This window comes from Papio anubis, chromosome 16 (genome assembly GCF_008728515.1).
Source record: "Papio anubis isolate 15944 chromosome 16, Panubis1.0, whole genome shotgun sequence".
NCBI lineage: Eukaryota > Metazoa > Chordata > Mammalia > Primates > Cercopithecidae > Papio > Papio anubis.
The window spans coordinates 686,363-704,975 of NC_044991.1; the positions used below are offsets into that span (position 1 = coordinate 686,363).

An 18,613-nucleotide genomic window follows, 5' to 3' on the forward strand; every position below is an offset into this window, starting at 1 on the left:
CCTCCCAAAGTGCTAGGATTACAAGCGTGTCTGACTACACACAGCCAGATCTCTTCATTTGAAAGTTTAAGAGTCCAACAGCTAATATATTTCTTATTGGTTATATACTATTGAGAGTGTTCTCCTTGAAATCAGAATGAGACAAAGTTGCTCACCATCAGACTTCCGTTCAGCATAGACTGAATGGTCTGACTAGTTTAATAGTACAGGAAAAAAAAAAAAGAAATGCAAGGCATGGCCGGGCCGCAGATGGCTCAAGCCTGTAATCCCAGCAGCACTTTGGGAGGCGGGGGCCAGGCGAGGATCACAAGGTCAGGAGATGAGACCATCCTGGCTAACACGGTGAAACCCGTCTCTACTAAAAAATACAAAAAACTATGCTTGAGAGTGAGAAGCCTGTGATCCCAGCTACTCAGGGAGGCTGAGGCAGGAGAATGCGTAAGCAGGAGGCCCAGGGCTTGCAGTGAGCTGAGATCCGGCCACTGCACTCCAGCCTGGGGCGACAGGCGAGACTCCGTCTCAAAAAAAAAAAAGAAAAGCCAAAACAGACTTGATAAAGAAAACCAAAATCAGAGGACTCGTGCTCCAAATTTCAAGACTTACTCTAGATTTACAACAGCGAAGATGTGACATTGGGATAGGATCAGCGTAACAGAATAGAGTCTAAAGATAGATCCTCCCATCTGTGATTGCTGCATTTGAGATCATTAGGAAAAGGTTGGTCTTTTCACTAAATGGTGCTCCAGCAATGGTCAGCCATATGAAAAAAAATGTACCTTGAATTCTGCTTCACAAATACACAAAAATTAGTTTGATATATCATGTGATACGTGAAAGGCTTTTAAAAATGGGAACGCATTGGGCCAGGTGCTGTGGCTCACGCCTGTAATCCCAGCACTTTGGGAGGCAGAGGCGGGCAGATCACAAGGTCAGGAGTTCAAGACCAGCTTGGCCAATATGGTGAAAACGGTCTCTACTAAAAACACAAAAATTAGCTGGGTGCGGTGGTGTGTGCCTGTAGTCCCAGCTACTCAGGAGGCTGAGGCAGAAGAATCTCTTGAACCCGGGAGGCAGAGAGGTTGCAGTGAGCTGAGATGGTGTCACTGCACTCCAGCCTGGGGCAACAGAGTGAGACTCTGTCTCAAAAAAAAAAAAAAAAAAAAAGGGAGTAAAAACTGACATCACCAAGTGTTTGCCAATGTGTGGAGCAGCTGGAACTCTAGACATGGCTAGGGGAGTGTAAATTGGCACAACCCATTTAGAAAAGTCTTTGACAGTTTCTTATATGTTTAGGCATCTGCATATCCAATGACCGAGATAATCCATTCCGAGGTATTTATGCAGGAGAAATGGAAACGTGTCCTCAGAAGGACTTCATTCCTGATGGCCCAAATCTGGAAACTGCCAAACTGTCAAGAAGGAGGGGCTGAGCCATGCTACAGCGTGGATGGCTCTCACAGTCCTGTCGAAAGAAACCAGACACAGGCAGGGCGCGGCAGCTCACGCCTATAATCCCAGCACTCTAGGAGGCCGAGGCAGGGGGACTCACCCGAGGTCAGGAGTTCAAGACCAGCCTGGCCAAAATGGTGATATCCGCCTCTACTAAAAATACAAAATTTAGCTGAGCATGGTGGCTCATGCCTGTAATCGCAGCTGCTTGGGAGGCTGAGGCAGGAGAATCGCTTTAATCGGGAGTTGGAGGTTGCAGTGAGCCGAGATCATGCCACTGCACTCAAGCCTGGGTGACAGAGCGAGACTCCATCTAAAAAAAAAAAGAAAAGAAAGAGGCCAAACACAAAGGAGCACAAATTGTGTGGTTTCATTGACAGAAAGTTCAGGAGCAGGCCAGCCCTGTCTGCAGTGATAGCCTGGTAACTGGTCTCTTTGCCTGTTGAGGAGCCGAGGCGTTCGTGTCTCGATCCAGGTGGCGTGCACACGAGCGCACATGGACGTACACACTGTGCAACTTGACTTTTTCCAGTATGGGAGGGTGCACCCCACTGCGTTTTCTTAGACCTGAATTAAAAGGAAGACCCAGGGGTGACCACCAGGTGGCAGCATCGGACCCCCGCAAGTCCCTGTGGCCGACTCATCCCAAACCGCGTCAGGTGCGTGCAGGGGAGCTTCCCAGCTGCTGCCGGAGGGGATCTCTCTGGGAGTCCCCGGTGCCTCCGCCCGTCAGTCTCACCTACTGGGCTCAGCTGGGATCCCTGGCAGGTGTGCCCCGGGGTCAGGACCCAGAGAGCCCTGGCTGTGGCCCGTGCTCGCCGCCAGCATCTGGAGGCCCGTGCTTGTTCTCTGACGAGTTTGGGGTGTGCATCTCCTAGTTCCTGGACCTTGCCAGCTCCTGTGCGATGCTCCGCTGGGCTCCTGAGTGGCTCTGTCCCTCACTGCTCACAGCCTTCTCCCCACAAAGCAGGGGCAACACAGTGACGCGTGCACTTGTGGGGAGGGTGGTCCTGCCCAAATACCACCTCCCAATGTGAGGCCTGTCGCAGGCTGGGGGCTGGGCTGTGCTGGGAGGCTGTGAGGGATTCCTTCCCACAGCTCATCCTCCTGAGTGAGTCGCTGTAGCCCCGTGTCACTGGGAGCTTGCTGGTATCCTGGGCGGCCTTGGCTGTGACCAGCATGGTGGACGTCATGGGTGACCCACCCTGTTTAGACCTCAATAGTTTGGGGCTGGCCTGTGCCGCACAGACAGGGATGTCTCAGGGGTGTGGGGGGCTGACTGCCTCTGGTTTGCTCCAAGTCCTCATCACAGTCCTGTTGCCATCCTGGGGTCAGGAGTGTGCGGTGCTCACCACGGAGGAGACATGGCAGCCAGTGAGAGCCGGGAGGTGCCCCTGCCTGAGATCACCTTCAGTCCTTCCCCGGGAGGGGCTTGTCACCACAGGGGCTCTCACCCAGGCCCCCTCCCGGCCACAGCTCCACAGTGGTGGGGCCCCTCCCCTGCTGTCAGGGACACCTCAGCCTTACTTCTCCCTTCAAGCTGCCCTCAGCAGGTGGGAATGGAACCCTGATGTCCTGTGTCCTCAGGGGCTTTGCCTCCCCAACCCAGCCCAGGCTGGCTGCAAGAGTCATGGCTGGTGTCCTCGGAGCCCCGCTGGTCCCCCCTCCTGCACCAAGGCCACCTTGTTAGGATGTCGTGGGGTCCACACTGGGTCTTCACAGCCCTGAGTTTGCCCATGCAGGATGGGTCCAACGGGCCCTGGGGCAGCTGCTGGTACAGGCATGGCTTCCCCCCCACCATCCGGGCAGCAGGAGTGCACCCCCGAGTTATAAAAGCCACTCAAACAGCTCTAGTGCACCCCTGAATTCTAAAAGCCCCTCAAACAGCTCTAGTGCACCCCAAATTCTAAAAGCCACTCAAACAGCTCTAGTGCACCCCCGAGCTCTAAAAGTCACTCAAACAGCTCTAGTGCACCCCCAAGTTGTAAAAGCCACTCAAACAGCTCTAGTGCACCCCGAATTCTAAAAGCCACTCAAATAGCTCTAGTGCACCTTTGAGTTCTAAAAGCCACCTGGGAATGGCTGCGTCTGCCCCCGGCCTGTGTCTCCCACGTTTCCACCATAGCTACGCCTCCCGCCCCGTGCCTCCCACCGTTTCCACCCAGGCAGGGTGCTGCTTGGGGCCTGTGGCTGGCTCCGACCCACACACTGGGGTCCCCAGTGTCTTAACACAGCCCTTGTCTGGAGCAGCCTCACAGGGCTGTGTTTTCAGGTGTCCATACTGTTGGCAGAACTTCCTGGGCCGACCCGCAGCCCTTTCCCGCCAGGTCAGCTACAGGCCATCCTAGAGCAGAGTGCCTGCTTGGTGGGTGGGACGGGACCCAGGCCTCCAAGTCTCATGCACTTTCTGGATCTTGCTTTGTAGTGGCGATGCTTTCATCTCCGATTCAAGAAATTACTTTCCGCAGTGCCAGGCTCTGCTGAATCAAATCACGTCCGTGAACCCTCAGACGGACATCGACGGGTTCCGGAACATCTGGATTATAAAGCCTGCGGCCAAGTCTCGGGGCCGAGGTGAGTCCCCTGGTGTAGGCACTCCCTGCACCTCGTTCATCACGTTCATCTGGGCAAGATAAGTCCCCTGGTGCGGGCGTTCCCTGCACCGAGTTCATAGCCACCAACGCCTGCACTTGATGCCAGGGGCCGTGAGTGAGAGGCAGTCTCAGGCCCACAGCGCCACAGGGAAGGAAGGGTGGGAGCAGAACGCAGAAGCAGGCGTGGGGGTCAGGACTCCGGCCCTGGGGCAGACCTGGAGGCGTCTTCACAGCATGTGTTCCAATCACAAGGCTGAATCTGGGTTGACGGGTTAATCAGGATTTCCTCCTCTGTATTCACAAACTGGTCTACGCTCTTCTTTTTATTATTTTTATTATTATTATTTTTTTGAAACTGAGTCTCGCTCTGTCATCCAGGCTGGAGTGCAGTGGCATGATCTCGGCTCACTGCAGCCTCCACCTTCCAGGTTTAAGCGATTCTCCTGCCTCAGCCTCCCGAGTAGCTGGGACTACAGGTGCCCACCACACCCGGCTCAGTTTTTGCATTTTTAGTAGATAGAGTTTCACCATGTTGGCCAGGCTGGTCTTGAACTCCCGACCTCAAGTGATTCACCTGCCTCGGCTTCCCAAAGTGCTGGGATTACAGGCTTGAGCCACCACGCCCATCCTGCTGGCTCCCTTTTAAAAGTATCTCTGTCCCCGCCCCTTCACTGATCTCTGTGTCCCCTCTGGAGTCCAGAGGCTGGTTCTGTTGGGGGAGAGCCTGGGGGAGACTGGCACTGGCTTCAGCCTCATCCATGAGCGCTAAGCCTTCCCTGTCCCTGGTCCCCCCACCAGCAATGCTGCCTACTGGCCCTGGACAAAACCAGTGCAGGTCTCAGGGCCAAGCTGCGACCCTGCCCCAGGGCTCAGGAGCTCGGTCCCGCTGCACAGGGGCTGGGCATGCTGGGTTGAGCGGTGGCCTCTTGCAGACATAGTGTGCATGGACCGTGTGGAAGAGATCCTGGAGCTGGCGGCTACAGACCACCCTCTTCCCAGGGACAACAAGTGGGTGGTCCAGAAGTACATCGAGACGCCACTGCTCATCTATGACACCAAGTTCGACATCAGACAGTGGTTCCTCGTCACGGACTGGAACCCCCTGACCATCTGGTTCTACAAGGAGAGTTACCTGCGGTTCTCAACACAGCGCTTCTCCCTGGACAAGCTGGACAGGTCAGTGCGGTGGGCGAGCTGGACGCCTCAGGCCAGGGAACGGGCTGCTGCCCACCTGCCTGGGGCAGCCGCAGTGAGAAGCATCACGGGCAGGACCCCCTCACTGCCACCTGCCACCACGAGAGGCACAGATGGGGGGAAACTGAGGCTTGGGAGGCTGATGACCTCCCCCAGGGACAGGCCCAGGCCCACTGACCTTCAAAGCCAGCACCCTACACCCCACACTCTGTATCATTTCTGGAAAATCTTAAAAGGCACCATTTTGCCTGTGCCCGGGGGATCGGAATGGAGTGGGCAGCACCTGGGCCCCAGTTCAGGGGCGGTGGCGTGTGGGGCGCCTGGTGGAGGCGAGTGTGCTGTCCGGGGTGGATGGACTCCCGCCTCACCCGGGACCCCTCGTGGGCATGATGGCGAGAGCCTGCGGAGTCCTCAGAAATGTGCTGCCCGCACGCTGATGCTGCCAGCCTCTGTCTGCGCCAAGCCTTCCTCTGACCATTGTGTGGTTCTCACTTGGTGTGAGGCGCTGGGGGGCCTGATGGCTGGGCAGGCAGGGGGTCTGCTTTTCAAGAGAGTGAGGATCCAGGGAGGCCCGAGAGCCACGTAACAGAGACCTTGCAGGGGAGTTAGCTCTGGCCCAGGCGAGGGGCTGCGGTCATGCCTGGTGGGTCATGCTTGAAGTCACACCCAGAAGAGGCCTGGGAGGAGCCGGCCAGGTGCTTTGAATCTCACCTGCTCACTGCCTCTGGTCAAGTGGGCCTGGAGGGGGTCCAGGAACTCACCTGTGCAAAAGCAGCTCCCAGGCAGTGAGAAGCCAGGGCCCCCTTCCAGCACCCGTTTCTGGGCCTCCAGCCATGAGCTGTGCGCCTGGCCAATCCCATGACCAATCTGAGCCCTGTTCCTCCATCTGGGACAGTAACACTCATCCCAACTAGGCCCCTCCAGCAAAGGGTGGGAGTCCTTGGGGGCAGGGTTCTCTAGAGCCAGCTAGGTGGACGCAGCGTGGCTGGGAGGACCGGCCTTGGGTGCCCTCCTGGGCCGGCAGAGGCTGAGCACCTGCCCCTTGTCCCCCCTACAGTGCCATCCACCTGTGCAACAACGCCGTCCAGAAGCACCTGAAGAATGACGTGGGCCGCAGTCCCCTGCTGCCCGCACACAACATGTGGACCAGCGCCAAGTTCCAGGAGTACCTGCAGCGCCAGGGCCGTGGTGCCGTGTGGGGCAGTGTCATCTACCCGTCCATGAAGAAGGCCATCATCCACGCCATGAAGGTGGCTCAGGACCACGTGGAGCCTCGCAAGAACAGCTTTGAGCTCTACGGGGCCGACTTCGTCCTTGGAAGGGACTTCAGGCCCTGGCTGATTGAGATCAACTCCAGCCCCACCATGCACCCGTCCACACCGGTCACGGCCCAGCTGTGTGCACAGGTGCAGGAGGACACCATCAAGGTGGCCGTGGACCGCAGCTGTGACGTCGGCAACTTTGAGCTCCTGTGGAGGCAGGTGAGCCACGTCCGCCCCTGCCCGGGCGGTGGGCGCCATCCCCTGGGGGTTTGGTGGCTGCCCGCCATGCGGATGCTTTGCCACCTGGTCACTGGGCGAGGGTGGAGCTGCAGGCCGCCAGCGCTGCGGGGTCCATGGAGGACGCCAATCCTGCTCTGTGACCACGCTCGGTCCCGCCAAGGGTCCAGGCCTGTCCTGCTCTCCCATGGGGCTCAGTGCCGCGTCGGCACCGGGGAAGGGGCTACTCCAGGTGTCCATGCGAGTGGGGTGGCTCAGGCTCAGTGCCTCCGTCCTGTTCCCTGTCTCACCCAGCCCTGACTGGTTAGAGGTGGGGGCTCCAGGCCTGCAGCCTCCAGGCCCCCTGTGCTGCTCCTTCGCTTTGGCCTGCAGTGCCTCCTCCACTCCGAGGAGCTTCCAGGGGCCTCCCTGTGCCTGCAGATGTGCTGGAGCCATTGGGAAGCATGGCCAGTGCCTCTCTCTTGAGGCCTCTTTGTGGCTAAACTCAGGAAAAGAGCAGCCCAGTTCCTGGGTGTGGGGCCCCCCAGGCTGACTCCCAAGCCTCAGGAAGCCTTGGCTCCCCGCGGGTTCTCCAGAGCCTGGGAGCCTCCTGGTGGTCTGCGTGGGACCCCAGGTGTTCACTCCTGAGTCAGGTGGGGGTCTGTGCCCCAACCAGCCCCTCCTGCGCAGACCCCTCCTGCGTGGACCCCACCATCCCAGCCACAGCCCAGCACCCACCACCTGTTCCTTCCCCACAGCCTGTGGTCGAGCTGCCCCCATTCAGCGGGTCCGACCTCTGCGTGGCAGGCGTCAGTGTGAGGAGAGCCAGGAGGCAAGTGCTGCCTGCCTGCAACCTCAAGGCCTCGGCCTTGCTGTTGGACACCCAGCCACTGGAGGCACAGGGCCCCTCGGCCATGCCCGACCCTGCCCAGGGATCCCCACGACCAGCTCTCCAGCGAGACTTGGGACTGAAGGAAGAGAAGGGGCACCCCCTGGCCTTGCTGGCACCCTTAAGGGGGCTGCCAGAGAGCAGTGGCGCCCCGCAGCCTACCCGCAACAAGGCTGCTGGGAAGGTGGAGCTCTCGGCCTGCCCCTGTCGCCATGTGGACAGTCAGGCCCCAAACACCGATGTCCCCAAAGCCCAGCCCACCAAACACTGGGATCCAAACCAGCTAAATGCACACCCCCCGGCACCTGTGCCGCAGAGCCTGAAGACAGTGGAGGGTGCCCTGCGTCCGCCGCCCGGAGGCAAAGGTAACCTGCGCCGCTCGCGGTGCGCTGTGGGGTTGGGGGCCGTCTACTCCATCCCCAGCCCTCGCCAGCAGCCGCTGCATCCTCCAGAGCAGGGCACAGGGCAGGCTTCGGTGCGGGGGCCCGGGGTGTCCCCGACAGAGGTGCCGGCGGGAACCGGGGAGCGGGGTTGGGGCACCTGTCCCAGCCCGGCACGGGGGTCTCGGGGTGGGGGGAGTGGGAGTGCCGGCCAGGTGGGTAGTGGGGTCCCCTCTGTAGAACCTGGCGGGTGATGCCGTTGTCTCCACACCTCTGGGGTGTGGTGCGGGTCAGGAGGATTTGCGTTAGGACCTCGAGCAGCTCCATGAACAGCACCAAACCTCCCGGCTGAGTGAGGTGGCAAAAGTGACTGCTGGGCTCTTGTGTGTGGTTTTCTGAAGGCTCTGAGGGGCTGAGATGACAGGTCTGAGCCACCACGCCTGGTCCCCATCGGGCTCTTCCGAGCCTCGGCTAAACGTTCAGACTTCAAGGGTTGCCACAGGCTGCTCTTGGCCTCAGAGTCGCTGAGAAGGACGTGGGGCAGGGACACGGCTGGCCAGCAGGGCAGCATCGCCCGTTCCTCCCACACGGGGGTCTTTATGACGGCGTGATGGGGGTCTTTAGGTGGTGTGATGGGGTGGTCTTTTTTTTTTTTGAGACGGAGTCTTGCTCTGTCGCCCAGGCTGGAGTGCCGTGGCGCGATCTCGGCTCACTGAAAGCTCCGCCTCCCAGGTTCACGCCATTCTCCTGCCTCAGCCTCCCGAGTAGCTGAGACTACAGGCACCTGCTACCTCACCCAGCTAGTTTTTTGTATTTTCAGTAGAGACGGGGTTTCACTGTGTTAGCCATGATGGCCTCGATCTCCTGACCTCGTGATCGGCCCGCCTCGGCCTCCCAAAGTGTTGGGATTACAGGCTTGAGCCACCGCGCCTGGCGATGGGGGGGTCTTTAGGTGGCGTGATGGGGATCTTTACAAGGGTGTGATGTGGGTCTTCAGGACGGCATGATGGGGGTCTTTAGGAGGGTGTGGTGGGGGTCTTTAGGAGGGTGTGGTGGGGGTCTTTAGGCAGCATGATGGGGGTCTTCAGGACGGTGTGATGAGGGTCTTTACGAGGGTGTGATGAGGATCTTTATGAGGGCGTGATGGGGATCTTCAGGACTGTGTGGTGGGGGTCTTTAGGCGGCGTGATGGGGGTCTTTACAAAGGCGTGATGGGGGTCTTTAGGACTGTGTGATGAGGATCTTTACAAGGGTGTGATGGGGGTCTTTAGGTGGTGTCATGGGGGTCTTTAGGCAGCATGATGGGGGTCTTCAGGGCGGTGTGATGAGGGTCTTTACGATGGCGTGGGGGGGGTCTTTAGGACGGCATGATGGGGGTCTTTACAAGGGCATGATGGGGGTCTTTACAAGGGCATGATGGGAGTCTTCACCATGGCGTGCAGGTGTTGCCGCCTCCCTGATTCCCACTGAGATTCACGGGCTGGGACCACTCATGGAGATGCCTCTTGCCCCAGAGGAGGCGAAGTTCCTCCTGCAGCAGCCCCATGGCTACGGCCCACAGGGCACACGCCCAGGTGTGGGGATCACTCAGGAAGGCCCGTGACGTGGCCCCCAGACACCAGTGACCTCCCCAGTCCCCACGTGGTCTGCCCGCCACAGGGCAGTTTTGCCGTAAGCAATGTCGCCGACCAAAGGAGTTTATGTTCCCCTTTACCAGGTCACCAGCGGGAGGCAGCTGGAGGCTTAGCCCAGTGCCCGATTCTCATGCTGAAGAGGAAAGATCTCCTCTGCCTTTGATCCTCACATACCAGCCGTGCCACCAGGGTTCTCCCTCCAGACCCTTCTGCCCGGTGCTGCGAGTTCACTGGGCAGATTGCCTGCCTTCGGAGTCCCCACAGATGACTGTTGATTCAACCTGGCGTTTTGACACCACCTTACAGAGGCCTCTCTCTTTCCAGATCTGTGACATTTCCTCACCACCCACCAGCTGCTTCCAAAGCCGACACCACGTGTCGGAGGCGCCTCTCACTCGCGGGTGCTGGCGTCCGTGCATGAGTCGGGTTCCTGCTGTGGTTGCCATGCATGGCAAGCAACTCCAACCCGTGCGTACGAGCGTTTCGCGGTCAGGCGAGGGCACGGCCGGAAGTAGCTGGGCTTGCTTCCAGACTCCTGGCTGGGCTCAGGCCGGCTCCACGTGCCCCTCGGCCTTACGCTAGTGGCTACCTGGGGTGTGTTTGTTCCATGACAGTCAGGCAACTGTACTGGTGCACTCAGAGCCTGTGCTGCAAAATGCCTGTGGCAACAGGGTCACCTGGCCTCGTCCGGCCAGCAGGACAGGAAGTGCACGCTGCCCTTGGAGCTTGTCGGCTTAAGAACAGCAAACTGCTGGGATCACCTTGAATCTGCAGATCTTGGGAAGAACAGACATCTTTCTTTTTTTTTTTTTTTTTTGGACAGAGTCTCACTGTGTTGCCCAGGCTGGAGTGCAATGGCGCGATCTTGGCTGACTGCAACCTCCACATCCCGTATTCAAGCGATTCCCCTGCCTCAGCTTCCTGAGTAGCTGGGACCACAGGCGCCTGCCACCATGCCCAGTTAAAATTTTGTATTTTTAGTAGAGACAGGGTTTCACCATGTTGGCCAGGGTGGTCACAAACTCCTGAGCTCAGGTGATCCACCTGCCTTGGCCTCCCAAAGTGCTGGGATTAAAGGCATGAGCCACTGCACCCGGCCGATCTGTTTTTTGGGTTTTTTTTGGTTTTTTTTTTTTTTTTTGAGATGGAGTCCCGCTCTATTGCCCAGGCTGGAGTGCAGTGGCACAATCTCAGCTCACTGCAACCTCCGCCTCCTGGGTTCAAGTGATTCTCCTGCCTCAGCCTCCTGAGTAGCTGGGATTACAGGCATGTGCCACCACACCCAGTTAATTTTTTTTGTATTTTTAGTAGAGATGGGGTTTCACCATATTGGTCAGGCTAATCTCGAACTCAGACCCTCCGCTCTGAGGTGCAGTGGCTGTGCAGAGTGGCCGGTGTACTTCCGTGTCTGACCCTCCACTCTGAGGTGCAGTGGCTGTATAGTGTGACAGGTGTGCACCCTTTGTTGGTGAAGAGCAGTACTGCATTGCACACATGTGCCAGAGCCTGCCTGGTCCTCTGCTGACAGACAGCTGCCTTGCTTCCAGTGTAGGACTGTGATAAATGAAGTTGCTCTGATCATCCCGTGCCGGCCATTACGGGGACATGTGCCTTTGTCTGTCTCGGCCATGTGTCCAAGAGTTTCACCACTAGGTCATGAAGGATGCTTGGGTTTTGCTTTAGAAGAAAATTCCAGTTTCCAATGTGGTTGTGGTGTTTTGCACTCCCACCCACCACATGAGAGTCCTGGTTGCCCCACATCCTTGCCAACACTGGGTATTGTCAGGCTGTGTTTTTAGCCAGTCTGGTAAGTGTACGGGTATCTCATCGTGGTTTTAACTCTTGTTTTTCAGGTGACCAGCCGTGCTAAGCACTTTGTTCATTAGCCATGCAGATATTTTGCTTTGCAAAATGTCTTACTAAGTCTTTTTACTGTTGTAAAATTAGGTTGCTTGTCTTTGGTTCGTTACTAACAGTGGCTTTTATATATTCTTTATATTTATTTATTTATTTATTTATTTATTTATTTATTTATTTATTTTTGAGACAGAGTCTGACTCTGTCGCCCAGGCTGGAGTGCAATGGCGCGATCTCGGCTCACTGCACCCTCTGCCTCCGGCATTCTAAGTGATTCTCCTGCCTCAGCCTCCTGAGCAGCTGGAATTACAGGCACGCACCACCATGCCCAGCTAATTTTGCATTTTTAGTAGAGACGGGGTTTCACCATGTTGGGCAGGCTGGTCTCGAACTCCCGACCTCAGGTGCTGGGATTATAGCCCTGAGCCCCTGCGCCAGGCCTCTTCTGTGTATTTATTTGTCAGATATGCACAATGGAACTGTTTCCTCCCAGGTTGTGGTTTGCCTTTTTGCTTTCTTAGTGATTCTTTTATTTTTGGAGTTTTTGCTAATTTTTTTTTCCTGTGGGTGCCCTGTAGGTGTATTTATTTGTGGATTACATGAGATAGGATGATGCAGACATGCAGTGTGTAATAATCGCTCAGGGTAAACAGGGTGTCCAGCCCCTCAGGCGTTTAGATGCTCTTATGTGATTCCTTCTACAAGCTTTGTGGTTTTGACTTTCACATTTTGGTCAATGATGCATCTTGAGTGAATTTTTGTGTATGGTGTTGTAAAAGCCAGTGATACAAATGGGCTCATTCTTGTCCTACATAACTAATTCAGAATCAAGGGGCAAGGGAAAAAAATACTCAGAACATAACCTGGCACCTGCTCCAAAAATTAAACTTTTCATGAGCCCAGCACCTAAAACAGCCCATGTAATCCAAAGACAGTTTTATCTGTGAGCTGCTGAAACCACCTGCTGGGACTCGGAAAGTACTTTCACCCACGCCATCGTTCGCCAGTCAGAGCTCCACAAGTCTCCTGGTGCTTACTGGTCTTTCTAGTGAGCTTGCTTGTGAAACACCACAGAGTACTTCTCTAAGAAAACTCCCAACCTTCTCTTGGTTCTTCAGACATAGTGAGATCACCCCGTCTGTGTGTATGCCCTGAATTGCATTCTTGCTTCCCAAATAAAATGTTAAATTTAGATTTTCTTGTGGCGGTCCAGTTGTTCCAGCGCCATCATCAAAAAGACCATCCTTCCTCCCACCGAATTACTTTGGCATCTTCGTCAAAAACAGACTCTCTTGAAGGAATTCTGGATTATTTGTGCTGTTTCAACAATCTATTTACCTATCCTTATATCAATACCACACTGTCTTTGAAGTTTTCAAATATGACAGTGGGCCGGGTGTGGTGGCTCACACCTGCAACCCCAGCACTTTAGGAGGCCGAGTGGCGGGCACCTGTAATCCCAGCTACTGAGGAGGCTGAGGCAGGAGAGTTGCTTGAACCCAGGAAGCAGAGGTTGCAGTGAGCTGAGATCACGCCATTGCACTCCAGCCTGCGTGACAGAGACTCCACCTCAAAAACAAAACACAAAACAAAACCAAATATGAGAGTGTACATTTTCCAACTTTGTTTCTTCTTCAAAGTTGTGTTGGCTACTCTATGTCATTTGAATGGTTTTGTTGTTGCTGTTGTTGTTGTCTGTCTGTTTGTTTCTTTTGAGACAGAATCTCACACAGTCGCTGGGGCTGGAGTGCAGTGACGTGATCTCAGCTCACTGCAACCTCCGCCTCCTGAGTTCAAGTGATTCTCCTGCCCCAGCCTCCCAAGTGGCTGGGATTACAGGCGCCCACCACCACACCCGGCTAAATTTTTGCATTTTTAGTAGAGATGGGGTTTCACTATGTTGGCCAGGCTGGTCTCAAACTCCTGACCTTGTGATCTGCCTGCCTCGGCCTCCAAAAGTGCTGGGATTACAGGCGTGAGCCACCGCACCTGGCCTGAATTTTCATGTTAAGTATTTATTTATTTATTTTGAGACAGAGTCTCTCTTTGTTGCCAGACTGGAGTGCAGTGGTGTGATCTTGGCTCACTGCAAGCTCCGCCTCCCAGGTTCAAGCGATTCTCCTGCCTCAGCCTCCTGAGTAGCTGGGATGACAGGCACGCGCCACCACGCCCAGCTAATTTTTCTGTATTTTTAGTAGAGAGGGTTTCACCATGTTGGCCAGGATGGTCTCGATCTCCTGACCTTGTGATCCACCCGCCTCGGCCTCCCAAAGTGCTGGGATTACAGGCATGAGCCACTGCGTCCAGTCTCATGTTAAGTTTTAAAAAGACCTGCTGGGATGTTTACTGAGATTGCATTAAATCTATAGATCGTTTTGGGGAGAATTGATATCCTACAATATTGAGGTTTCTGATCCCTGCACGTGATGTATCTCAACATTTATTTAGGTATTTTTCAGTTTCTCCAAGCAATATTATTGCATAGTTTTCATTATATTTATTCCTAGGTATTTGATGGATTTTTGATACTTTTGTAAGTATATTTTACAAATACATTTTGATGCTTTTATTAATAGTATTTGAAATTTTATTTTTCCACTTGTTTGTTGCTAAAATGTGGGAAATGCAATGGCTTTTGTACATGGACACTGTGTCCCAGTGTGTTGGTAAATTCACCTCTTGGTTCTGGCAATTTGTAGATGCCTCTGGGTTTTCTACAAAGTCACATCACCTGCAAACAAATTCCATTTCACTTCTTCCCTTATGATCTTTATGCCTTTTGTGTCTTATACTTGCTGCTCCACACCTGCATGGACCTGCAGTGGTAAGAGGGGGCAGGAGTCTATTAACTGCGACGGGGGATGCCAGGTCTTCATCAGTGCACGTCGTCAGGTGCAGGAGTGCACGTCAGATGGAGGACTGTGCGTCGTTAGATGGTTGTCAGTTGCTTTAGGAGGTTAATTTTTGTAAATGTTTCTTGGTGCAAATAATGTGCGGTTCTGAGACTGTTCAGCATCATGAGTTGGACCAGATTTGTTTATTGTGTTGTTGACATATTTCATTTTCTTCATCTGCTTATCAGTTACCAAGCAAAGTATGATAAGAATCTTGGAGATGCATATAATTCTGTCAGTTCTTGCTTTAGAGTTTTCAGATTGTTACTCATTTTATTTTGTTGAGGATTTGCCTGGTATGTTTTTTCTTTCATCATTATATAAGCTTATGCTTTACATATTCCTCTGCATAAAATTCCGGACTGCCAATGTTTATAATCTTTTAACCAGTGCACGTTACATTTACGTTTAAGGTAACTGTGTACATGGATTCTGTGGTGATTGATTCTGCTTAAGAAATCACTGCAAAGCAGAGCTGCTGACAAAGCAAACACTTACCCTCCACGTTTTCTGTGGCTCAGGAATCCGAGAAGGGCTCATTGGCATGGTGCTGCTTCAGGGATGCTCCTGAGGCTCAGTTCCAGTGTCAACTGAGGCAGCCTCATCTGAAGGTTTGCCTGGGGCTGGGGACCCACCTCCCTGATGGTGCACCCCCCATCAGTTCCTCCCACGTGCACCTTCCACAGGGCTGCTTGAGTGTCCTCACAACATGGCAGCTGGCTTCCTCCAGTGAGTGATTCAAGAGAGACCACTAGAGTCATGAGGTCTTTATGACCTCACCCAAGACATCACGCACCCCTGCTGCTCCTATGTTCTACTGGCCACGTGCGCCTGATCCAGACAGGAGGGGAGCACACATGCATGAGTGCCTGGGAATGAGGGTCACTGCGGGCTGCCTTGGAGCCTGATGACCACAGTATCTAGCATCTGATTTCATTTAACTTTTGTTGATCTCATCTATTCTATGTTCCTTTTTCTCTCTGTTCTTGCCTTAGTTTTCAATGATGCTGCTTCTCTCATTTTGGTTTTTCCTTCTTCTGGTTTGGAGGTTACAGTCTCTGTTTCTAGTGTTTTACTAACTGCCTACAAATGACTCATTGCACGTTTAACTTACTAAAATCTAAAGTGAAGGAAGTGACACTTATACCCACCTGACAATACATCGACTTCGAAGCCTGGAAAATGTGAAGTCCCTGCTCCCTTCTGACTTACTGCTATTGCTGTCAGGCTGTTTAACAATGTTTTTAACAGTCTACTGGGCGTCATTATCATCATCGCTTGCACAGCCACTGGTTTTTAAATTTACTACATACATTCCTCTTTGCCCTTCACTCTTCCTGAGTCTCAGACTTCCAACCATGTTCATTCTGAACCACTTTCATTCTGCTCAAGACAGTGTCCCTTAGGGAGGCACCAGTGGTGGGACACTCGGATGAGTTTTTGGTCTGTCAATATCTTTTCCACACAGGTTCATGACAGAGTCAGATTCTCCGTGGCAGGAGTCCAGGTTGCAGCCACTCTCCCACCAAACACTGAATATGTCTTTCCACTGTCTTGTTTTTGCTGTGGCTCTCGGAAAATCGGCAGAGTCAGCCATCACTCTCCAAGGGGAGCTGTCGGTTCTACCTACCAGCTGTTAAGACTGTTTTAATACGATATCTGAGTATTCAATTTGATTTTTACTTATTCGATCTGGAATTTGAATGTCTTTGATGTGTGCGCTGGTGTCATTATTCAATTATGGACTCTCTCAGCCATTATGTCTTTAAATATTGCCTCCACCCCGTTCTGTCTCCTTCCCTTTGGAACACAAACTAAATGTTTGCTAAGCCTTCTCTCTCTCTCCCGGTATCTTTTAATCTCCCACTTCTTTGTTTGATTTATTTAGCTGCCTGTGCTGCATTCTAAAAATGTCTCCTCACCTGTCTTCCAGCTCATTTAAGGATGCTATCAACCCATTCAAGTTTTAATTTCTTAAAGTTTTCATTTTTAGAAGTTCTACTTTTTAATAAAATTATTTGACCTTTTTACTTTTTCTTTCTCAGGCTGAAGTGCAGTGGTGCAGTCACAGCCTCCAACTGTCACCCAGGCTGGAGTGCAGTGGTGCAGTCACAGCCTCCAGCTGCAGCCTCCAACTCTTGGGCTCACTCGATCCTCCCACTTCAGCCTCCTGAGGAGCTGGGACCACAGGTGTGCACCACGCCCAGCTGTTTTTGATTCATCCGGGCATCCAACTGTTGGGGCTGCCACATTGTTGGGGGCATGGGGTGTCTTCTGTCGCCACACTCCAGGACCCAGAGCTCCAGGTGGCCCTGGTGGTGAAGCCTCCGAGTGAGGAGCTTCGGGGCTGGGTACCTTTCAGAGCGCCCTCTCCTTGGCTCACTCACCTTCCCTGGCCTGGACCTGGTCCACCCTCACCCGGTTGCCTGCTGCTTTTGCTTGCTTTTGTGACGCTTTTCCAATCTTATGCCCCTATTTGGTGGTTTTCCCTGGAAGGGTTGGTCTGGGTTCCAGACTGACTCCCTGGTACTGAGTGTACCCCATGAGCTTTAGTGGCTCCCCAGAGCCTGCTGACGCCCCGCAGTGAGTCTCACCCCAGCCCCGGCCTCCATACAGGGTTGGGGCCCAGGCCTTGGGCCCCCCCCCCCCTCAGCAGGGTCCAGGCCCCACACCAGCTCTCGGCTAGCTCATGCACACTCCATTAATCACGCACAGACACACAGAGAGCTGCAGACACCATGTCCCGTCTTCCTTGGCTTAGGGCGGGCCCAGCCTCTGCCCGGACTCACTGGACACACACTTTCTGGGCACCCCGGTGGCTCCTATCAGGCCCTGGGTGCCTGGGGGACAAGGCCCTGCCCCATAGTGCTGACTGGCCTGCTGGGCCACCCTTGCAGACTTGACCTCCCAGTCCTGTGCCTGGCCTCTCTGTGTCTCTCCGCTGGGATGAGAGCCCCGGGGAGTAGGAGCTGCTCCCACCTCGTTCTTCCTGCGGCTCATGCCCTGCTTGTGCCATGCGGGGCCTGGCCTGTCCCCTGGGCCAGGCTGGCCCAGCCCTTCCGAGGTTCCTGGAAACCAAGGACTGCTTTGCACAGGCACTGGAGGCTCCCCCGACCCAGACCCCCGGGAAGAGTGACTCAGCCTGGGGCCCGGAGTTTGCTGTTGGCGGTGGGTGCCCCAGCAGGGTGGTGCCTGCACTTCTGGGTTGGGCTGTGGCTGCTTGGGAACCTTTAGCCCCGGAGGCTGGGAAAATCAGGGAGTCCCCCCTTCACCCCACATCCCTACCCCATCCTGAGACTCCTTCTCTCCCTCCCCCACCAGCTATAGCTGCAGCAAACATGCAGGCTGGCCTTACCCTAGCCCTTCCTGGCCTGGGAAACCTGAAGTTTGACTCACCAGCCCCAGTACATGGGGGACGGGGCTTGGCACCGGCTCACCCCACTGAGAAGGGCTGGCCAGAGCCATGGGACAGCCCCAGGGCAAGGGCAGTGGCTGGAGGCGAGTGAGAGCCAGGCCAAGGCCCCAGCCTCTCGGGTGAAAGGGACGCATGGTGGTCACACCTGCCAGCCTTGCCTGTCCTGTGACGCTCCAAGGAACTGTGTGAAAGTCCTTGAAAAGCAGCAGCTCCCATGCAGGGGGTGGCCTCGCTGAGTGGCCAGCCCCACAGTGGACGGCACCTACCTGCTCTCGCCCATCATGGCTGCCACCTCTGAGTCCATGCAGGAGGGGGCACGGACTGCAGCCACCTGCCACACCACGGGCACCGCATGGGATGGCTGGCCTGGGGCGTGCTCCCTCCAGCAGCTCCTGGCATCAGAACAGCCCATGGGCCCTGGTGAGGTCTGACCACAGGTTGTGGGCAGCAGGTCTTCTAGCTCCACTGGGAGCCCCAGCCCAGGTCCACTTCGAAAGTGCCAGCGTGACCAGATGGCCTGCACCCGGTGCAGCCTCTTGTGGGGACAGGGCTCGGTGGCTCCTGGAGCACCCCTAGTCTTAACACTCCCACCTCCCTCCTGAGCCCTCCAGCCGCTGACCCATCCTGGGACTCTGGGGCTGGCCCAGCACGCTGCTGGCCCTTGTCTGCAGGCATCGCCCTGTGCCCACCACCCACTTGGTCCCGGCCCAGTGGGGACAGGTCCTCAGCACCAGGCGTCTGAGCCTGAGCCCAGGCACAGCAGAGCAGGAGGAGTTGGGGTGGGGGCTGATCTTCTCCAAATGCCCTGGTGGGTTGGGTCCTTCTAGGC

The 18,613-nt window shown here is 55.0% G+C and overlaps 1 protein-coding gene across 5 annotated transcripts in view; it reads left to right on the forward strand.

Annotated features, from left to right (window-relative positions):
• The window catches only part of TTLL8 (tubulin tyrosine ligase like 8), a 34,292-nt gene that overhangs the window by 14,766 nt on the left and 913 nt on the right, over positions 1-18,613 (forward strand). For 3 of the 5 annotated variants that reach the window (XM_031656167.1, XM_031656168.1, XM_021921712.1), the window contains 5 exons: positions 3,875-4,023; positions 4,976-5,219; positions 6,295-6,718; positions 7,474-7,969; positions 12,407-12,667. In XM_031656167.1, coding sequence (XP_031512027.1) covers positions 3,875-4,023; positions 4,976-5,219; positions 6,295-6,718; positions 7,474-7,969; positions 12,407-12,630 — 1,537 coding nt within the window. In that variant the 3' untranslated portion in view covers positions 12,631-12,667. Of the gene's footprint in view, positions 1-3,874; positions 4,024-4,975; positions 5,220-6,294; positions 6,719-7,473; positions 7,970-12,406; positions 12,668-15,837; positions 16,078-18,613 lie in introns of those variants that run through there. The other 2 variants (XM_031656170.1, XM_031656169.1) reach the window with 2 other exon arrangements.